At 48.7% G+C, this 17,196-nt stretch overlaps 1 protein-coding gene across 1 annotated transcript in view; it reads left to right on the top strand.

Annotated features, from left to right (window-relative positions):
* The window catches only part of RHOA (ras homolog family member A), a 269,324-nt gene that overhangs the window by 204,155 nt on the left and 47,973 nt on the right, over window positions 1–17,196 (top strand). Inside the window, exon 3 of the mRNA XM_086938790.1 lies at window positions 9,994–10,114. Coding sequence (XP_086794916.1) covers window positions 9,994–10,114 — 121 coding nt within the window. The remainder of the gene's footprint in view (window positions 1–9,993; window positions 10,115–17,196) is intronic.

A 17,196-nucleotide genomic window follows, 5' to 3' on the forward strand; every position in this document is an offset into this window, starting at 1 on the left:
CCCGCAAATCTACGTTGCGGTTGCTCGGAGGCCGGGAAGAAGTGGGCGCCTGAGCATCGTCGATTCAGCTGGCGACGGGAGGTCTGAAATATTTGGATGTATTTATAGCGCATGTGCACGCAGTCGCCTGGGAGCGCTATCTGGTACCGGTGTGGGAGCGAGTACGTGAAGATATTGATACCTGTTCCCGTATGCCACTGACTATCTATGGCAGATCAGCCATATTTCGGATGTAGCGTCTCCCCGTCTTTATCAGTTTGAGAACCACCCAAATTCGATTCCCCCCCCCCCCATTGGTTCAGGCGAGTAAATGTAGCTCTTGGGCATTTCTTGTGGGAAGGGGGCGAGGTGCGTGTGGCCCTGTGGACTTGCTTTCTATCTACCTACTGAGGGGGGACTATCATAGTGTGATATCCTATCATATTATCAAGCATGTCACCTTCTCGTATTGAATGAATGGTGGTATGGCAATTCAGGAAGATCCGGCATACGCAGTAGAACGGCAAATAATAGGAGATCACTCTCTGCACAAGGTATTATACTTGGCACCACTGCGGGGATCAGTACCCTCGGCAACAAAGGTCGTGTTCCAGGTCAGGAGGCAGGCATAGCGTAGGATGGGGTGGTGGAACACACACACGTGGGAGACTCCCATCTGGGATAATGGGCGGTTGCCGCAACTAGCTACCTTGCAGGGATTCCGGGGTTGGGATCATATATGGATATCGGTCTTGGGGGATGTCATGAGGGATTCAATATTGAAATCCTTCCAGGACCTTCAGACGGAATTTCATTATCCAAAGTCCCAATTATTAAAGTATCTTCAATTCCGGCATGCCCTGTTACCCAGTCTGGTGGGAGTGGTGTCAGTAGCGGAGTTTAGCCCCCTGGAGGCCAAAGTATTTATGGGAGAACTCTAGGATCGTGCAATTTCCTGGATATATCAAACCCTAGTTATCCACTACACTACAGAAACTCTGGGAGGGTTTGGAGGGGGATTTAGGTCCCTTGGAAGAAGAGGACTGGGCGCAGGCCCTGGCAGCTCCACGTGGTGCGGCCATAGCGGTGCATCTGCACCTGGTCCAATTTAAATACCTACTACACACAATTGCGTTTATAGAGGGCAGGGTTGATTGCCTCCCCTGTGTGCCTCAGATGTTACCAGGAGGATGGTACGTTAATGCACACGGTTTGGCAGTGTCTCTCCCTGGATTGTTTTTGGAGGGGGATTTACACTTGTTTGTCCGAGGTTCTGAGCTGGGGTCACCAAAACTAGCTCTACCACACATCATAGAGGGGATAGGTGGCAACATTTACAAACGCCATCTATTATTGTTGGGTCTTAGATTAGCAAAAATGGACATAGCGAGGGCGTGGAAAGCACCGTGGCCCCCTGCAGTAGCCGCATGGAAAAATGGACTGGACTTTTGCATGGCCCTAGAAAAAACCATCTTCATTGCCAGGGGTGCCCTAAAAAAAAAATTAAATGGAAAAGGTGGTCAGACTATCGGGGGCTGCTCCTAGACCCGGTTCCTCTAGTACGGGACCTGCATCTATAGGATTGGGGCTTATTGGGGAAGATCCAGGGAACTGGGTTGGAGTTGGAACCCCGGTGGGTAGCTCTACTGTAATATTCAAATGGTTCTGTCTAGAGTGGGTGTATAGTGCGGTTGGGCTGGGGGGGGGTTAGAATTTTATTGTATTACCTTTCATTTTTCTTTGGTATCATTATGAAGAATGTCAAAGTCAATATTACATGCGCTGATTGTGCAGACGCCTCTGGGTTACAGGGCCCTGTTGTATATGTGCCACTTGACAAATAAAATTTGTTTAATAAAATAGAAGTTCCAGAGAGGCTACAGGGCAGTGCCACATTAGTAATACACTCACCTCATCAGAAAAGATTAAAACTTCAACCAATGAGCCGAGAGTGCTTCTTGCCTCAGCCCTCCCAAAGGCCATATAACTTTAGATTTTTACTGCGTATATTGGGGACTGGAGTCCTAGAACTTCCAGGAAAGTTCTACTTCTGTAGTAGGGGGATCTCTGTGTATAGTCATAATCTAGTGAATAGTCCCGCCCATGTGCGTGGACCCCGGCAATCAAAAATAATCTCTTAAGTTGTCAAATCATGCAGAAACTGCAAAGACACTTAAGAGAGAATTTAAAGACAAATAATGCAGCCTATATCCACAGGCTACACTACACTGTCCAGTACTTCAACTAGAAATTCCACCAAACAAAACCACACACAACACAGCCTGCCCAGTTTCTTCCATAGAGAAACTTGCCTCTACCAGTAAAAGACTCTGGAATGATAGAGAGGAAGGCATGGGCAGACAAGCCCCATGGGCTGCCATTATGTGGCTTAAATAGGATAGTGTGCCTTTAAGAGAACTTTCTCCCAGTATCCCAGAATGCACAGCAGGTCCCTTTTACTTTCAGTTCTTTTTTCCGGCTCCTGCTAACAGGACCCTGGCATTGAGCTCTCCCCTTTTTCAAGGGTTTATATTGGATTTAAATTCACTTTTTGATAAAAGTGGTTGCAGTTCATATTCTTGGTGTTTCCCTTCTCTCCTGTTTGTTTGTCAGGCTTTTAGGGCTCTAAAATGCCTGCTCTTTTCGACAAATGCCCAGCATGTGGAAGGAAGAAGGCCAAAACTGATCCACACGACGTCTGCGTTATTTGTCTCCCTGAGGCACATGTCCCTGAAGACTGTGACATCTGCCAGAACCTCTCAGCAAGGACCCTGAGGGAAAGGCTGAAGATTAGGCTCCAAGGCCTGGAAGAGACGACTGCAGGCTGCAGGTGGGTCTGGGCAGGCTGGGAAGGCTCCCTCTGCCTCTGCTGAGGCCGCTGGGGGGGCTCCCCAGAGGCAGGAAGACCAGCAAACGGTCCCGGTCTCCGTCGGCGTTTATTGTAATGACGACGGTGTGTTCCCCTTCTCCCCGGCGCTCCGTGTCGAGACGGCGTAAAGAGTCGACGTCGAGGAGCCTGGTTAGGCCTCCGTCGAAAGCACTGTCTACGGCGTCTTCGACGTGGTCGACGTCAACGTCGAGCTACCGGCGTCGAAGGAGAAGCCACAGGCGTCGGCGCTCGTCGTCGAGGCGATACCGCCGGTCGCCGTCGAGAAGACGGTCGGCGTCGAGGGGATCCTCGGCGTCGAGGACCTCGAGGAAGAGGACAGCGTCGAGGAGGAGTCAACGCTCGTAGTTGCGGAAGCGGCGTTCGACGTCGCGGAAGGAGAGTTCGACGTCGCGGAGGCGACACCCGACACCGGAAAAACTGCGTTCGGAGTCGAGGAGAAAGAGGTCAGCGCCGAGGAGTCGTTATCACTCCCCGAAACGGCGCAGAAGGAGTTCTGGCGCCAGAAGTCACGCTGAGTCTGGTGGAGGGCGCCGGAAGTGGTGATGACATACTGGAGGGGCTGGTTCGCAGTCCCCTCCCCCGAAGAAGTCACCGGGCTCGGTGTACTCGGTGGTATGTACACCACCTCGGCCGACGACACCTCCTCCTCCTATACCAAAGGAGAATCCTCCCGTCAACCCTCCTCTACCACCACTTCCTCCCTCAGGACAGCCACCACCACCGCTCCCGCCGCATGGGCCTGCCCCTCGGCCGGAGATACCCCCTGTCCCTCCGCCGAGATCGGTGTCACTACCGCTTCTTCCTACACCACCTAAGGGGACTCCTAAACCACGTCCCCAGGATAAGACACGGAAACCTGCTGAGTGCCCACGGACCAGGTCGTCACGTTCTCGCTCCCGGAGGAGGGAGCGATCGCGCAACAGGTCGTCCACGCGGTCGAGACGCCGCCATAGGAGGCACTGATCTCGCTCTCACACGAGGTCCTCAGGGACCAGGGACTACTCTCCGACTTTGTCGGGATCGCCGGACACAAGGGTGTCGCTGGTTGATGACCTGGTGGCGTTCCATGATGTCCTTATGAGAGGCGCTGCCAAATTAGGCATATCCTTGACGGTGCCCACGCCTAAGACATCAGTCATTTTCGCGACACAGCACCAGAAACACCTGTCTCGTCCACTACTACCTCTGGGGCGGGGCCTGGAGGAACCGGCCGTGGACCTTTTCCTCACCCCTGCGGTGACTAAGGCGGCCCCATAGAGATTGCAGAAAAAATACCGGGCTCCCGATTCGGACCCGACTTTTCGAAGGGTGGAAACTCCTCCGGATTCTGTGATTGTGACGGCGGCCTGCAAACAGCATGCCACCACCCCGTCATCCACGGTCCCCCCTGACAAAGAGTCTAGATGATGGATTCAGCTTGAAGGAAAGTATGTGGAACATCGGCAACCTCTATGAAGGCTGCGAGTGCCACGGCTTTGTTGGGACGCTACGACCGCGCCCTCTGGGACTCCCTCCAGCAGTTTGCGGAACACTTGCCTCGCGAGAAGCAGGAAGACTTCCAGGAAGTGCTAAACGAAGGGATGCTGGTAGCGAATCAAATTATCAGCGCTGCGGCAAATTCATCCCTCTTAGCGGCACATGGCTTTTGCCATGAGATTAACCAGCGACGTCACGCCTGGCTCCGCCTTACGTCACGGAAACCAGACTCACAGCAAAGGGTAGCCAACCTTCCATTCTCTGGCGAAACCCTATTTGGGAAACATGCGGATGACGAAATGGCCCGCATGAAGGCAGAGGCCGAAACACTCACGGCTGTGGGTCTAGAGAAGCCCAAAGAAGCGAAGAAATCGTACCGCCCATTCCAACGGCGGTTCGGTGGGCAGGGCAGAGGACGTGGCCAAGCTTCGGGACAGTCGCAGCAACAACAACAGGTCCGTAAGCCGTTCCAGAAACGCCTGAAGGGCAGAGGAGGCCAACAGTCGGCACCAGCGACCAAAGGCCCGGCCGGGTCTAGGCCCTGAGCACTTACTTCCCCGGATCTGTTACCCACTCCGGTAGGGGGAAGCATTCAATTTTTTCTGGCAGAGTGGAGAAAAATTAATCGGGACAAGTGGGTGCTGAATATTGTTTGCAATGGATACAGTCTTCGGTTCACCAGCCCGCCTCCAGCAATTCCACCGGTTAGCTCAGTTTCAGCTGCGCGAGCTCCAGGCGGAGGCAGGTATCCGGTTAAGGAAAAGGGCGATAGAAGACTTACCTCTGTCTCAGAGAGGAAGAGGTCTGTACCCCCGGTTCTTTCTGGTTCGCAATAAGGACAAGAACGAGTTTAGGCTCATTCTGGACTTGCGACAGGCAAACAGATGGATTCGCAGGGAAAAGTTTCGCATGCTGTTGTTGCATCAGATTTATCCTCAGTTGCAACAGGGAGACTGGCTATGTGCTATAGACCTACAGGATGCGTACTTCCATGTGCCCATTGCACACAAACGCAGGAGGTTCCTGCGGTTCCAAGTCGGCACCAATCACTATCAATGCACAGTACTCCCATTCGGACTAAAGTCTGCGCTGAGAACATTCTCGAAGTGCATGGCGGTTGTAGCAGCACACCTGAGGAAGAACAAGGTATTTGTCTACCCGTACCTGGACGATTGGTTGATCAAGGCATCCTCCTTCTCGGAAGCTCGAGCACACTTCCAGAAGACGTGCGTTCTCATGAACAAGCTGGGGTTGCACATCAACATGTCCAAGTCTGTCCCGACTCCGGTCCAATGCATACAGTACTTGGGAGCCTCCATCAATACGCTGTCAGCAAGCATGTCTCCTTCGGAAGAGCGACGATTATCACTCCTTCAGAAGGCTCAGGCTCTTATGACCACTCCATCTACAACAGTGAGGACGGTGTCTTCTCTACTGGCATCAATGGCCTCTTGTATCTTCCTGACGCCACACGCACGACTGCACACGAGACCGCTGCAGGACCAGTGGGATCAGAGGAAAGGATCTTGGGACGACAAGATACGACTGTCTCTGCATGCTCTTCAGTCACTGAAGTGGTGGTGTTCAGCGGAGAATCTCCTCAGAGGGGTTCCCTTCCACAAGGACATTCCCACACAGACTGTCGTGACGGATGCTTCTCTCCATGGGTGGGGAGCGCACTCCGGAAACCTACAGATTCAAGGAACGTGGTCCCCGATGGAGGCCACGTATCACATCAATTTCCTGGAACTCAGAGCTGTGCACTTGGTACTGAAGGCCTTTCTTCCGTCCTTTCAGACCAACTCTCTGCTTGTACAGACAGACAATACCACCACGATGTATTACCTCAACAAGCAGGGGGGCTCGAGATCACGCACTCTGTCGCAGGAGGCGCAGGCAATCTGGCACTGGCTTCTGGCCAGAGGACTGACGATAACAGCTACTCATCTGCCAGGTGTGCAGAATGTTCAGGCGGACGCACTGAGCAGACTGATTCAGGAAAACCACGAATGGGTCATAAACGACGAAGTACTAGGAGAAGTCTTCGGAAGGTGGGGGACTCCAGACGTAGATCTGTTCGCCATCGCCGAAAACAGCAAATGCCGAGACTTCGCCTCCAGGTACTACCAGCAGGGGACGCTGGGGAATGTGTTATGGATCAACTGGTCGAACAGCTTTCTGTACGCTTTTCCACCCATTCCCCTGATTCCAGCGGTACTCATCAAGCTGGCCCGATCCAAGGCTCGAATGATACTCATTGCCCCGGAATGGCCCAGACAGTGGTGATTCACGGACCTGCTTCACTGGTCTCTCCTTTCTCACATTCGGCTGCTGTGCAGGCCGGACCTTCTCACGAAGTTCGGGGGGCAGATGTTGCACCCCAACCTCTCGTCTTTGAGTTTGGCGGCATGGCTCCTGAGATAGTGCAATATGGCCATCTAAATCTGCCTGAAGATTGCATGGACATACTGAAGGAGTCTAAGAGACCTTCCACTCGGACATCCTATGCTTACAAGTGGAAGAGGTTCTGTATCTGGTGTCAGTCCAAGAACTATGTCCCGACGACGTGCAAGGAAGACGTCATCCTTCGTTACCTTCTACATTTGGCGCAGTCTGGCCTTAATGTTTATTCCATTAAGGTTCATCTTGCTGCATTGACTGCCTACAGGAAATGCCCTTCACAGACTTCCTTCCTCCAGATCCCTGTGATCAAAGATTTTTTGGAAGGCTTGAAGAAAGTGTTCCCTCCTGTCAGGCTTCCTTCGCCTTCATGGGAATTGAATGTGGTGCTGTCCAGATTGATGAAGGAGCCTTTTGAACCTATTCATAAGGCTCGTGGCCATTACATCGGCCCGCAGGGTGAGTGAAATTCAGGCGTTGTGTTGCCAAGAACCTTATACTGTATTTCATGCTGCTAAGGTTGTTATGCGTACTCACCCTAAATTTCTTCCCAAGGTTATTTCTGATTTTCATGTCAACCAGACCATAACGTTGCTTACGTTTTTTCAGAATCCTTCTTCTCCAGCGGAAAGGTCTCTACATTCCCTGGATGTTATGAGGTTGTTGAAATTTTATCTGGATAAAACCAAAGATATTCGTAGGTCAGACCAATTATTTGTCAATTATGGATCGGTCAGGACGGGTCTTGCTACCTCTAAACAGTCCATCTCTAGGTGGATTGTGTCCTGCATACAGTTGTTACCAAAAAGCTAATAAGACCTTAGGGGGTAAACCTAAGGCTCATTCCACCAGCGGAAAAGCTGCCACGACAGCTTTACTCCGTAATGTTCCGATTGCAGAGATCTGCAAGGCGGCCACTTGGAAGTCGGTTCATACCTTTGCTAAGCATTACTGTCTGGACACTGATGCCAGGGCAGATGCTCAGGTTGGGCAGGCTTCGCTGCGGAATTTGTTCGCACAATAGTAGTGTTAATTTCTTTTCTCCGCCGCCGCTTTGGTGTGGGGATGGGCTTGCCATTCTATTCATTAGATTATGACTATACACAGGGATTCCCTACTACAGAAGGAGTAGTTTCTGTCCTGTAACTCCAGTTCTGTAGTAGGGGTATCTCTGTTATAGTCATAAGCGCCCGCCCATCTCCCCGGTGGAGATAAATATTCATGTAAGGAATGCTACAGGTCTGGCGTACTACGCCTGTCAAAAAGAACTGAAAGTAAAAGGGACCTGCTGTGCATTCTGGGATAGTGGGAGAAAGTTCTGGAAAGTTCTCTTAAAGGCACAGTATCCTATTTAAGCCACATGATGGCAGCCTATGGGGCTTGTCTGCCCATGCCTTCCTCTCTATCATTCCAGAGTCTTTTACTGGTAGAGGCAAGTTTCTCTATGGAAGAAACTGGGCAGGCTGTGTTGTGTGTGGTTTTGTTTGGTGGAATTTCTAGTTGAAGTACTGGACAGTGTAGCCTGTGGATATAGGCTGCATTATTTGTCTTTAAATTCTCTCTTAAGTGTCTTTGCAGTTTCTGCATGATTTGACAATTTAAGAGATTATTTTTGATTGCAGGGGTCCACGCACATGGGCGGGACTATTCACTAGATTATGACTATAACAGAGATACCCCTACTACAGAACTGGAGTTATAGGACAGAAACTACTCCTTTTACTTCAAAAATTCTGTTAACCTGTCCTTGGGTGGCTTTTGTCAGGCTTCTCCACATCACTTTCTGGATTAGACATTTTTCCTGATGAGTTATCCTACTCTGTCCACAATATAACCGTTATTGCATTTGACGCCTGGCTCACTGATGGAACTTTTGCAGACGAAGTCCCTCCCTTCGATGAAGTCTACATTGACTGAACTGTGGACAGTAGGCCCAGCTAAGATGCATGCCCAGGATATTTTACCACGGCATACACCACTCTGTAAAATCCATATGCTATCACCCGCAGGATTGCTGGAGATGGAGGCCAATGAGGATTCTCACCTGGATGATCCCTACCGAACAGTTTACAGTCCTGGCCAACCAAAAAATAAAATATCTGTATACGGAGGACTAGCAGCGATTTTTTTCTTTTCTTTTTTTTTTCCCCCTTCAGTGCACGAGGATCTACAATTGTATTTATGATCCATGTGATGTGCTTTATAGACTGTCCTATGCATGGCCCATGATAAAAGTGCTACCAGATCTAGTCAAAGAGCTCAAACGTTTGATAAGACGCTTATACTAGTTTTCCATTCAATTCCAGACTAACAATAATCACCTTGTCAGCAGACCTATCCAGTGAACATCCAGAAACCTCAGACAGCATGAACAGTACTGGATTCTTTCTGCATTGGATGTAACAGCCACTCCCGCGCTATAAACGCCTTTACTTCAGGTCCATTAGTTTTCAGATATGCAACGCTCGTTGATTCAGCATTGGACCCATGAATGTTGCCAAGTGGGAACAGCTGTGCTTGGGTGACAGTAACTTTATTTCAACTGAAAATTCAGAACAAGAGCCTCCACATGACCTTCAAGGGGCAGTCGCCATTTGGCAAAGACTTCGATAATGCACTCCAGAGCATTAAAACTGCTGATCCTGACAGTTTTCTAGAAGCATTGCAACAGCTTCATCTATTTTGTGGAGCCAGAGTCAGAGGCTTATCCTATTGAGAATCTTACGAGCCATACAGGTGTTCAGCCTACCAATCTCCACCGCTGTGTAGACAATACTACGGGCAACATCATCCAACACCTTACAGAACATGGTCGGCTCAAACCTATTCAAAGGCCTCCTCAAGACACAGAGGGGTTGGCCAAGGAAAACATCCATCAGGATATATACAGAAGTAACTAACTACAGGCACCGACTACCGCATCAAATCGTTTGCACAATTCGGGCCTAGTAGATGGAAGCAATCTCTGCTTCCTTCAGACAGTGGAAATGACATCACCACAGGTGGTTTTGAATCATTCAATACGGAGATAAATTGGAATTCATCCAACAGCTTCCCTCCAACAATCGAGAACTAGAAGTTACAGGTAAGTAACATTGTTTTTCTGCACAAGCAAGTTTAACTTCTGTCCATGTTACTGCCATGGTTGCTCATAAATTGTTGATGCAGGAGCTAGCATTAAATGATCTTGAGCCAAACAGTTTGCCACAGGCCTGGAGTCTGGCTCATGATCTGCCTCTTTTCCGTAGGTGGAGTTAGCCTTGTGGGATACAGCAGGACAAGAAGATTATGATCGACTTAGACCCCTCTCCTACCCGGATACAGATGTTATATTGATGTGCTTTTCAATCGATAGCCCTGACAGTTTAGGTAAGTTTATTTCATGAAGTATTTCTTTCTTAATGTATTCCTTACATGTTCGTAGACTGCTTGAGAGAGTTCAACCTAGTGCTTTTGTTGGTTATCATTTGAATTTTGTTGATTGATTAACCATTTTATGTTTGAAAGCTTTTGCAGCACTCTAATTTCTTCGTTCCATTTTTCTTAAAATAAAACATTGACCTTTTATCATAGGTCATTCCTACTTTATTATGTGTAAATTATTTTGTCTGTCAAAATGAACAGTTGTCAGAACACAGATTTAAATCCCTTCTATCAGGACGTAATTTCAGTTCTCAATGTACTAGAAATATTCTGGTGCTTTATCTCCGTGCATTTTTATTATAAACAAGTTATCTGTTCTGCATCATAGGATCTTTGTTGATGGTCATAAACGCTTGAAGAATTCTATGCTGACACAGTGATCGCTTTAGCTGTTACTTTCAAGAGTTCTTGTCATCAATATATCAAACAAGCATTTACAATGCAACGGTTTCGCTCTTGGAAAAGTTTGAGCTATTGGCATTGTGAATGACAAACTTTTTATATATGTGTTGGCTTTGAAAACAGATAAATAAATGGCATTGTCATTTACAATGGCAATAGCTTAATCTCTCGCAAATGCGATTTGTATTGCAACTATTTCAGTTAGCATTTTGCACTACGATAAAAACTGGCTTGTGCATTTACTCCTGCAGAAGAGTATCAAGAGGAGAGTCAGCAGGCATCCCTGTAGGAGGTAGTGTATTCAAGACTGTGCAATACAATACATGCTCCCTTCCCAACTCACTTGGTCTCGAACGCCCAGTCATACACTGCATCACCATACATTGCGACACAAATCTGGACATACATTAAAACACAGAATGACCAAACGAAACGGACTAAAAAAAAAAAAAACCCCGCCCACGGCCTAATGACGATCGGAGAGGGAAGAAATCGCGGGAACGCCCACGAATCTGGTCCGGCCATGACGGACAGATCTCTGTTCCAATGGCTAGCCTCCATTTATGGAGCTAGCCAATGGGAGCCGGGGGACATTCCTGAAGCCAATATTGTAAACAATAGATTTCGCCTGCGCGAACTGCTTGCGCAGATCGCCAGGTCGAAACCTAATAAGTTCCAATTTCCTGTAGAGATGTGATCTGAAATACATGAAAATGAAGGGCTCTGCTAAAAATCAAACAATGTAATAAATCGGGCAAATTGGGACTGGAACCTTGGTCTTCTGGATCCGAGGTCAGAAAATATGGCAGAGGGAACCTGTGTTATGTACTCTGAACCCCGTATTTAAAGAATAGCTGTGAACTAAGATCACAGCGCGTCTTCAATTCGTGCCTGCAAATGTTATCAAGGACTCTGTGATTCCACAACTAGAGTTTACAGAATATTTCAGTTGACTTGAAATCTGCACTATTTACCCAAGTCTGGAAGATGAAAATCAATAGTCCGGAGTCTACAATATACCCAAGGTCCTCGATTTCAGAACTACAAATGTAAACAAAGATTACACAATGTGTTAAAAAGGAGCCTGTCGTTTGATTCCAAAACAGAAGAAACCAAGATCAGACTATGTGAAAGTTGGGATTTGTTACTTTTACCCAGAAGACTCGGATTCTAAAAGTAAGAGGCACTCCATGTCACACAGCCTATCATTTGGGAGCTGCAAATTATTTTGCACAAGGACAGGCCCTCTTGCTCCAAATCACCAATTTAGTAGCCAAGAGCACACATGGTGAGCGCTGGGGTTTACCCTTGACTGTCTTCCTCCCCGATCACAACCTGCAGGTGTTGCTCACACGACCTCTGTCTTTGCACTCTGCTAGAAGAAGCCTGTCTACTTCTAGCACGACTGCAGGCCGTTTCCGGTCGGCTGGGCGCGCTCCCCGGCGCAGGGGCCATCCGTCAAGGCGCCCGGATAGATTATCTGTCACAGACCGCGGGATGAAATGCTTCTCCAGATGGCTCTGCGGGCACCAAATCTGAACATAAATCAGCATGCAGAGGGGCTGAAAGTGCACAAAAGGAGGGTGGGAGGGGGAGAGCGGTTGCCTGGTCGGAGACAGGGGCAGGCTACAAATATATCACCCTCTTCAATGCCCCTGACCCAATCTCTCGGCCTGTGTGGTTATAACCGAACCGGTTGTGGTAAGAAAGGAAGACTGTTAATGAAATGCACTCGATTGAATGGATATTAAAGACTGTCAAGGAAGTAAAGTACATCGAGAGCGATGGCACACGTTTACACCAGTGCAAGGATTGTATTCCACTGATGTTTGCACCGACTGACCAATGAAAATTTACATTTGTACTAACTGTCCAGTCAAGATTTTTTTTTTCAGTCAGTCGGTTGGTACAGACGAGATGTTTGCACGAGTCGATCTGTGGAAATGTCGGTTTTGTTATGGTCAGCCGGAGTAAAAGACATTTTGTGTCAGGCGATCGGTGCACAAGTCATATTTGCAACGAGTTGTGGTCGAGAAGCTGACAGTGAAAGTAAGAGACATGGCTTCTAGCTGCATGTTGACCCGCCCACTCGTGTTGGGGGGAGTCTGGAGAAGTAACTTTACCGCTCTAGGGTTGAAATCCTGTGGCACCACAGGGGGCCTGAAGCAGACACCTGCGTAGAGAGAGGCTGCGCGCAGGACAAAAGAAAGCCAACACTTTCAACGTGTAGATTAGATGCTCTAATGAGTCAATAGAAGACGCGCAATTCTGTCATTAACCACCTGAACCCTACGTTATAGGAAATCTACTGATGTAGCAAGCCAGTCTGCAGGAATTTGGTGGGAAAAGGGTAACAGCACTAAAAGTCGTTATCAAGCACTGGTAACACTTGCAAAACAGCTCATTTCACACTAGTATTGTGGTGCCACGTGCTGTTTGAAGTATTCACAGTTACACTACTTTTAAAAGCAGCACAACACTGATGCCACTGGCCAGCACACATCTTGCTTTTAGAAGAACACTTTGTACATTGTTGCAACTTCGCTGCTCCTTGTGAGAATCCCGTGTGTTCTCTCAGTCAGTGCAGGCCAACTTTACAATTTGCACTAACCTAGCAGCGTAACAACAGTAGTACCAACAAACCACTGCAAAACCATGAACTTTTTTTAACTGGTCTGTGTAAAAGAATTTTTTGCACGGATCGATTGTTGCAAAAGTAACCTGCAAGGGAGCAGCATTATGTAAAATGGTTCTCTCTGAAATGCTGTTTATTATAAACTAAAAAACAAACGCTTATTCCCTCAAATAATTCAGTTTTAATCCCATTCCCTCGCAGAAAATATGTGTGTGATATTGTGTAGTGAAACCGAGACCATTTGCACCATTTACTGGTACAAAATCCGGATTACCAATTATCATGGCAAGGTTCTCACTTAGTTCCTCTGGAATGGTGCGGTAGGTCTGTGTTGGTTTCATGACTTACACAGAGCCCAATCGCTGGAGCTCAATCACTTTTACTAGTGCAAAAAGCACACTCACCTTGCCAAACCAATGGAAGTATCCCGTGTTTACAGATTAAAACTTCTGCTGACGCTGTTTCCCAATTATTTTGTAAATAATGCATAGGTAGTCACAAGATGGATTGGTTATCCCACGATCACATAGGGGCGGGAACCGCACACGGACAACGGGAGGGGGGGGGGGCGGGAACCACACACGGACAGCGGGAAGAGGGGGGGGGGGCGGGACCGGCACACAGACAGCGGGAAGCAGGAACGGGCACTCACCTGGACTTCTTCCGCTTGCACACATTTTGCGAAATACAGTGACATCCCGTAATTGGCTCGGGAGGCGGGGATCTGCTGTGGGATGGGAGGGGGAGAGCGGAGGCCGTGTTACAACGGCATCGGGACCGGCTGCGTCTCGTGAGGTGGGGATCTGCTGTGGGAGGGGAGAGGGGGGCGGGGATCTGCTGTGGGAGGGGAGAGGGAGGCGGGGATCTGCTGTGGGAGGGGAGAGGGAGGCAGGAATCTGCTGTGGGAGGGGAGAGGGAGGCGGGGAGAGCGGGGATCGGCTGCGGCTCGGGAGGCGGGGATCTGCTGTGGGAGGGGAGGGAATGCTGCAAAGACAATGGGACACAAGGGTTGTTTTGCTTCTGTGGGAGGGGAAGGGGACACGGACGGCCGGCGGGAAACGTGCACAGGACAGCGAGGAGGGGGGAGGGGGGACGGCGGGAGGAGGGACACAGAGTAAGGCAGGACAGCAGCAAGCACGGCCCGGCCGGACCAGATTCGGGGGCGTTCCCGGCTTTTGGCTGACGTATCATGACGTAGCCAAAAGCCAAAGATTCTCGGGAACGCCCCCGAATCTGGTCCAGCCATGACGGACGCCTCTCTGTTCCAATGGCTAGCCTCCATTTATGGAGCTAGCCAATGGGACAGGGGGGCGTATTCCAGAGTCACTACTGAAATCAAGAGATTTCTCTGGAGGCGGAGCTTACAGCTCCGTCCCCCAGCGAAACCTAAAAAGCGTATAAGTATATAGAGAGTGGGCTTTGTGGCAACCCTTTTCAGCTATTGGCTTTGTCTCTTCATGCTTTTCGATTGTGTAGAGCAGCTGCCCATCAAGCCCATGGCATTTTGAGGATGGTTACTGAAGTTAAGTGGGCCACCTACCATCCTGTTATTCTTGTGTTTTTTTATTATGATCATCAGCAGAGCCATGAAGCTACCGGTGGCCGTCCCGTAGCAACTGATCTCTCCCATGGAAATTATAACATCACAGAGCTATTGGGGTTGATGATACATGAGGGTTCCAACGGATACCCGCAACCAGGATTTGACTCTTGATAACCACTCCTGTAACATGATTTTATAAACCACTCCTGTAACATGATTTTATAAACCTACCCTTTCTTCAAAAGCAAGGAAAATATGATACTGCACACAAAGAAATAAAGATCAGTGAGAATTGGAAGAAAAACGCATTATGTAGGTGTGGACTTTAAGGATACTACAGCAAGACCAAAGAATACGATCACAAAACATATTCTTGTAACACTGGTAGGTATCTCTCCCTTGGTTGTCCAGTCAATCTACCCCTATACATCACCACTTCCTCACATTCTCTCAAACCATATTGTGGTTCATTCACCATTTCCTCAACCCTCCTCTACATTTATCCACTGCACCTGCTTTACCTTCCTTACACCCACATTTCCCCATAGCAAATGTACCACCCACACCCTTTCTGCGAATAATAGTAACTCGCCTTCTATTCCATCTTTGTCCATTCTGCAAAACCACATACCCATAACAACGTTTCCACTTTCAGAGAACTTGAAGATGTATTCATTGCCTCTCCTTATCTTCACAACTTGATCTTGGCCAAGACCCTTGATTTTGCAAACATTCACCTAATCTTTAAAAAATGTTTTACTCCCATTTCCAACCATATTTTATACACTTCGATTATTCCTAAGCGAGAGCGTCCTCTAACCAAGCTGTGTTTCATTTCTCATGAGAAACCGTAAGCATTAAATTTCCAGTGCATCCTTGAAGGAAAGTGACCCTTTTTGCATGGTTACCCCCCAACCTTTTGTCAGATACCTAATGATAACTTGACTGAGTGCTGAGGCGCTGAAAACCAGGCCCAGCACCTGTGTTCTTAACCAAAACTGTAGTCCGACAATTGGCATACCTCTGGCCCACTTATAGGTCCCTTGCAACAGGTACCAGCGGTACCAGGTGCCTTGAGACCAGATAAGGTCTTTTAGGGCTGCAGCATGTGTTGTTACCCCCAAAGGACCCCACACCTAACACATATACGCTGCCTCTGCAGGCAAAGTGTTGTAGTGTGGTTAAACTAAGAGTCGACATGGCTCCTCTCCCTGGATGCCAGGCCTACACACCACGGCCTGTGACATAGGTAAGTCACCCCTCTGGCAGATCTTGCAGACCTAAGGCAAGGTGCACTATACCACAGGTGAGGGCTTAGCTGCATGACCAATATGCCCCTACATTGTCTTAGCCCATTCTAGGACACTGTGTGCAGTGAAGCCATTTTATAGTACATGGGCTGGGGTTTTGTCAACGCAAACTCCACAGTTCCATGATGGCTTTATTGAAGACTGAGAATTTTGGTATCAAACTTCTCAGCATAGTAAACCCACACTGATTTCCATGTCGGATATATTATGAAATGCACTCCAAGGGCACCTTAGAGATGCCCCCTGAAAACGACCGACTTCTAGTGTATTGGCTAACTAGTCCCTGCCAGCCACCACCAGACAGGTTTCTGACCTCATAGGATGAAAGACTTTGTGCTCTCGCAGGTCAAAAACAGTCTACTCTGGGTGGAGGTGCTTATCACTTCCCCCTAGCAGGAACAGCAACACTTGGCAGTGAGCCTCAAAAGCTCCCTTCTTCTGTTATGCTGATTGGGAAAGCTTCAACTAGTGGAAATGCCTGCCCCCTGTCCTAACCCCACCTTTTGGCAGCAAGACAGGCAGGAAAATTATGTAAGTAGAGAAGGAGTGTCCTCTCACCCTGACAAACACCTAGGGATGCCAAGAGCTGAGGTGAACCTCTTTCTTTAATGTTTTCCATCTTAGTTTGGATAATTAGGCCCAATAGGAATAGGGATGTGCCCCTTCCCCAAAGGGAAGGAGCAGCCAAAGGGTGTAGTCACCCTAGGGTCAGTAGCCATTGGCTTCACCCCCTGAACCAGTAAGACCCCTAAATTCAGTATTTAAGGGCTTCCCAGCACCTTGTTCCTCCGATTAGACGACCTACGAAGAAGGATCAAAGAGGTGTGCAGCAGTGGAGAAGAAGACAATTGGCTTGGCCTCAGCCCTACCGGCCTGTCTCGTCCTCCAGCAAACCTTCTCCAAGAAACCGGCGTGGCCCGCAGCCAGCAACCTCCAAGAACCCTGTGGACCTGCATAGTCTTCAACAAAGACTCTTTTCTCCCGTGGACACCGGTATTTGTCCAGAAAGAAAATACCATTAGAACTCCTGATCAAGGTGGGTCTGCGACCCCTGCACCACTCTGAGCCTGTTGTCCTCGGCCTGAGTCCAGTTGACCCACTGACCCAGTGAAGACTCTCCTACGATCCAGACCTGGGA

Source organism: Lissotriton vulgaris, chromosome 9 (genome assembly GCF_964263255.1).
Source record: "Lissotriton vulgaris chromosome 9, aLisVul1.2, whole genome shotgun sequence".
Classification (NCBI taxonomy): domain Eukaryota; kingdom Metazoa; phylum Chordata; class Amphibia; order Caudata; family Salamandridae; genus Lissotriton; species Lissotriton vulgaris.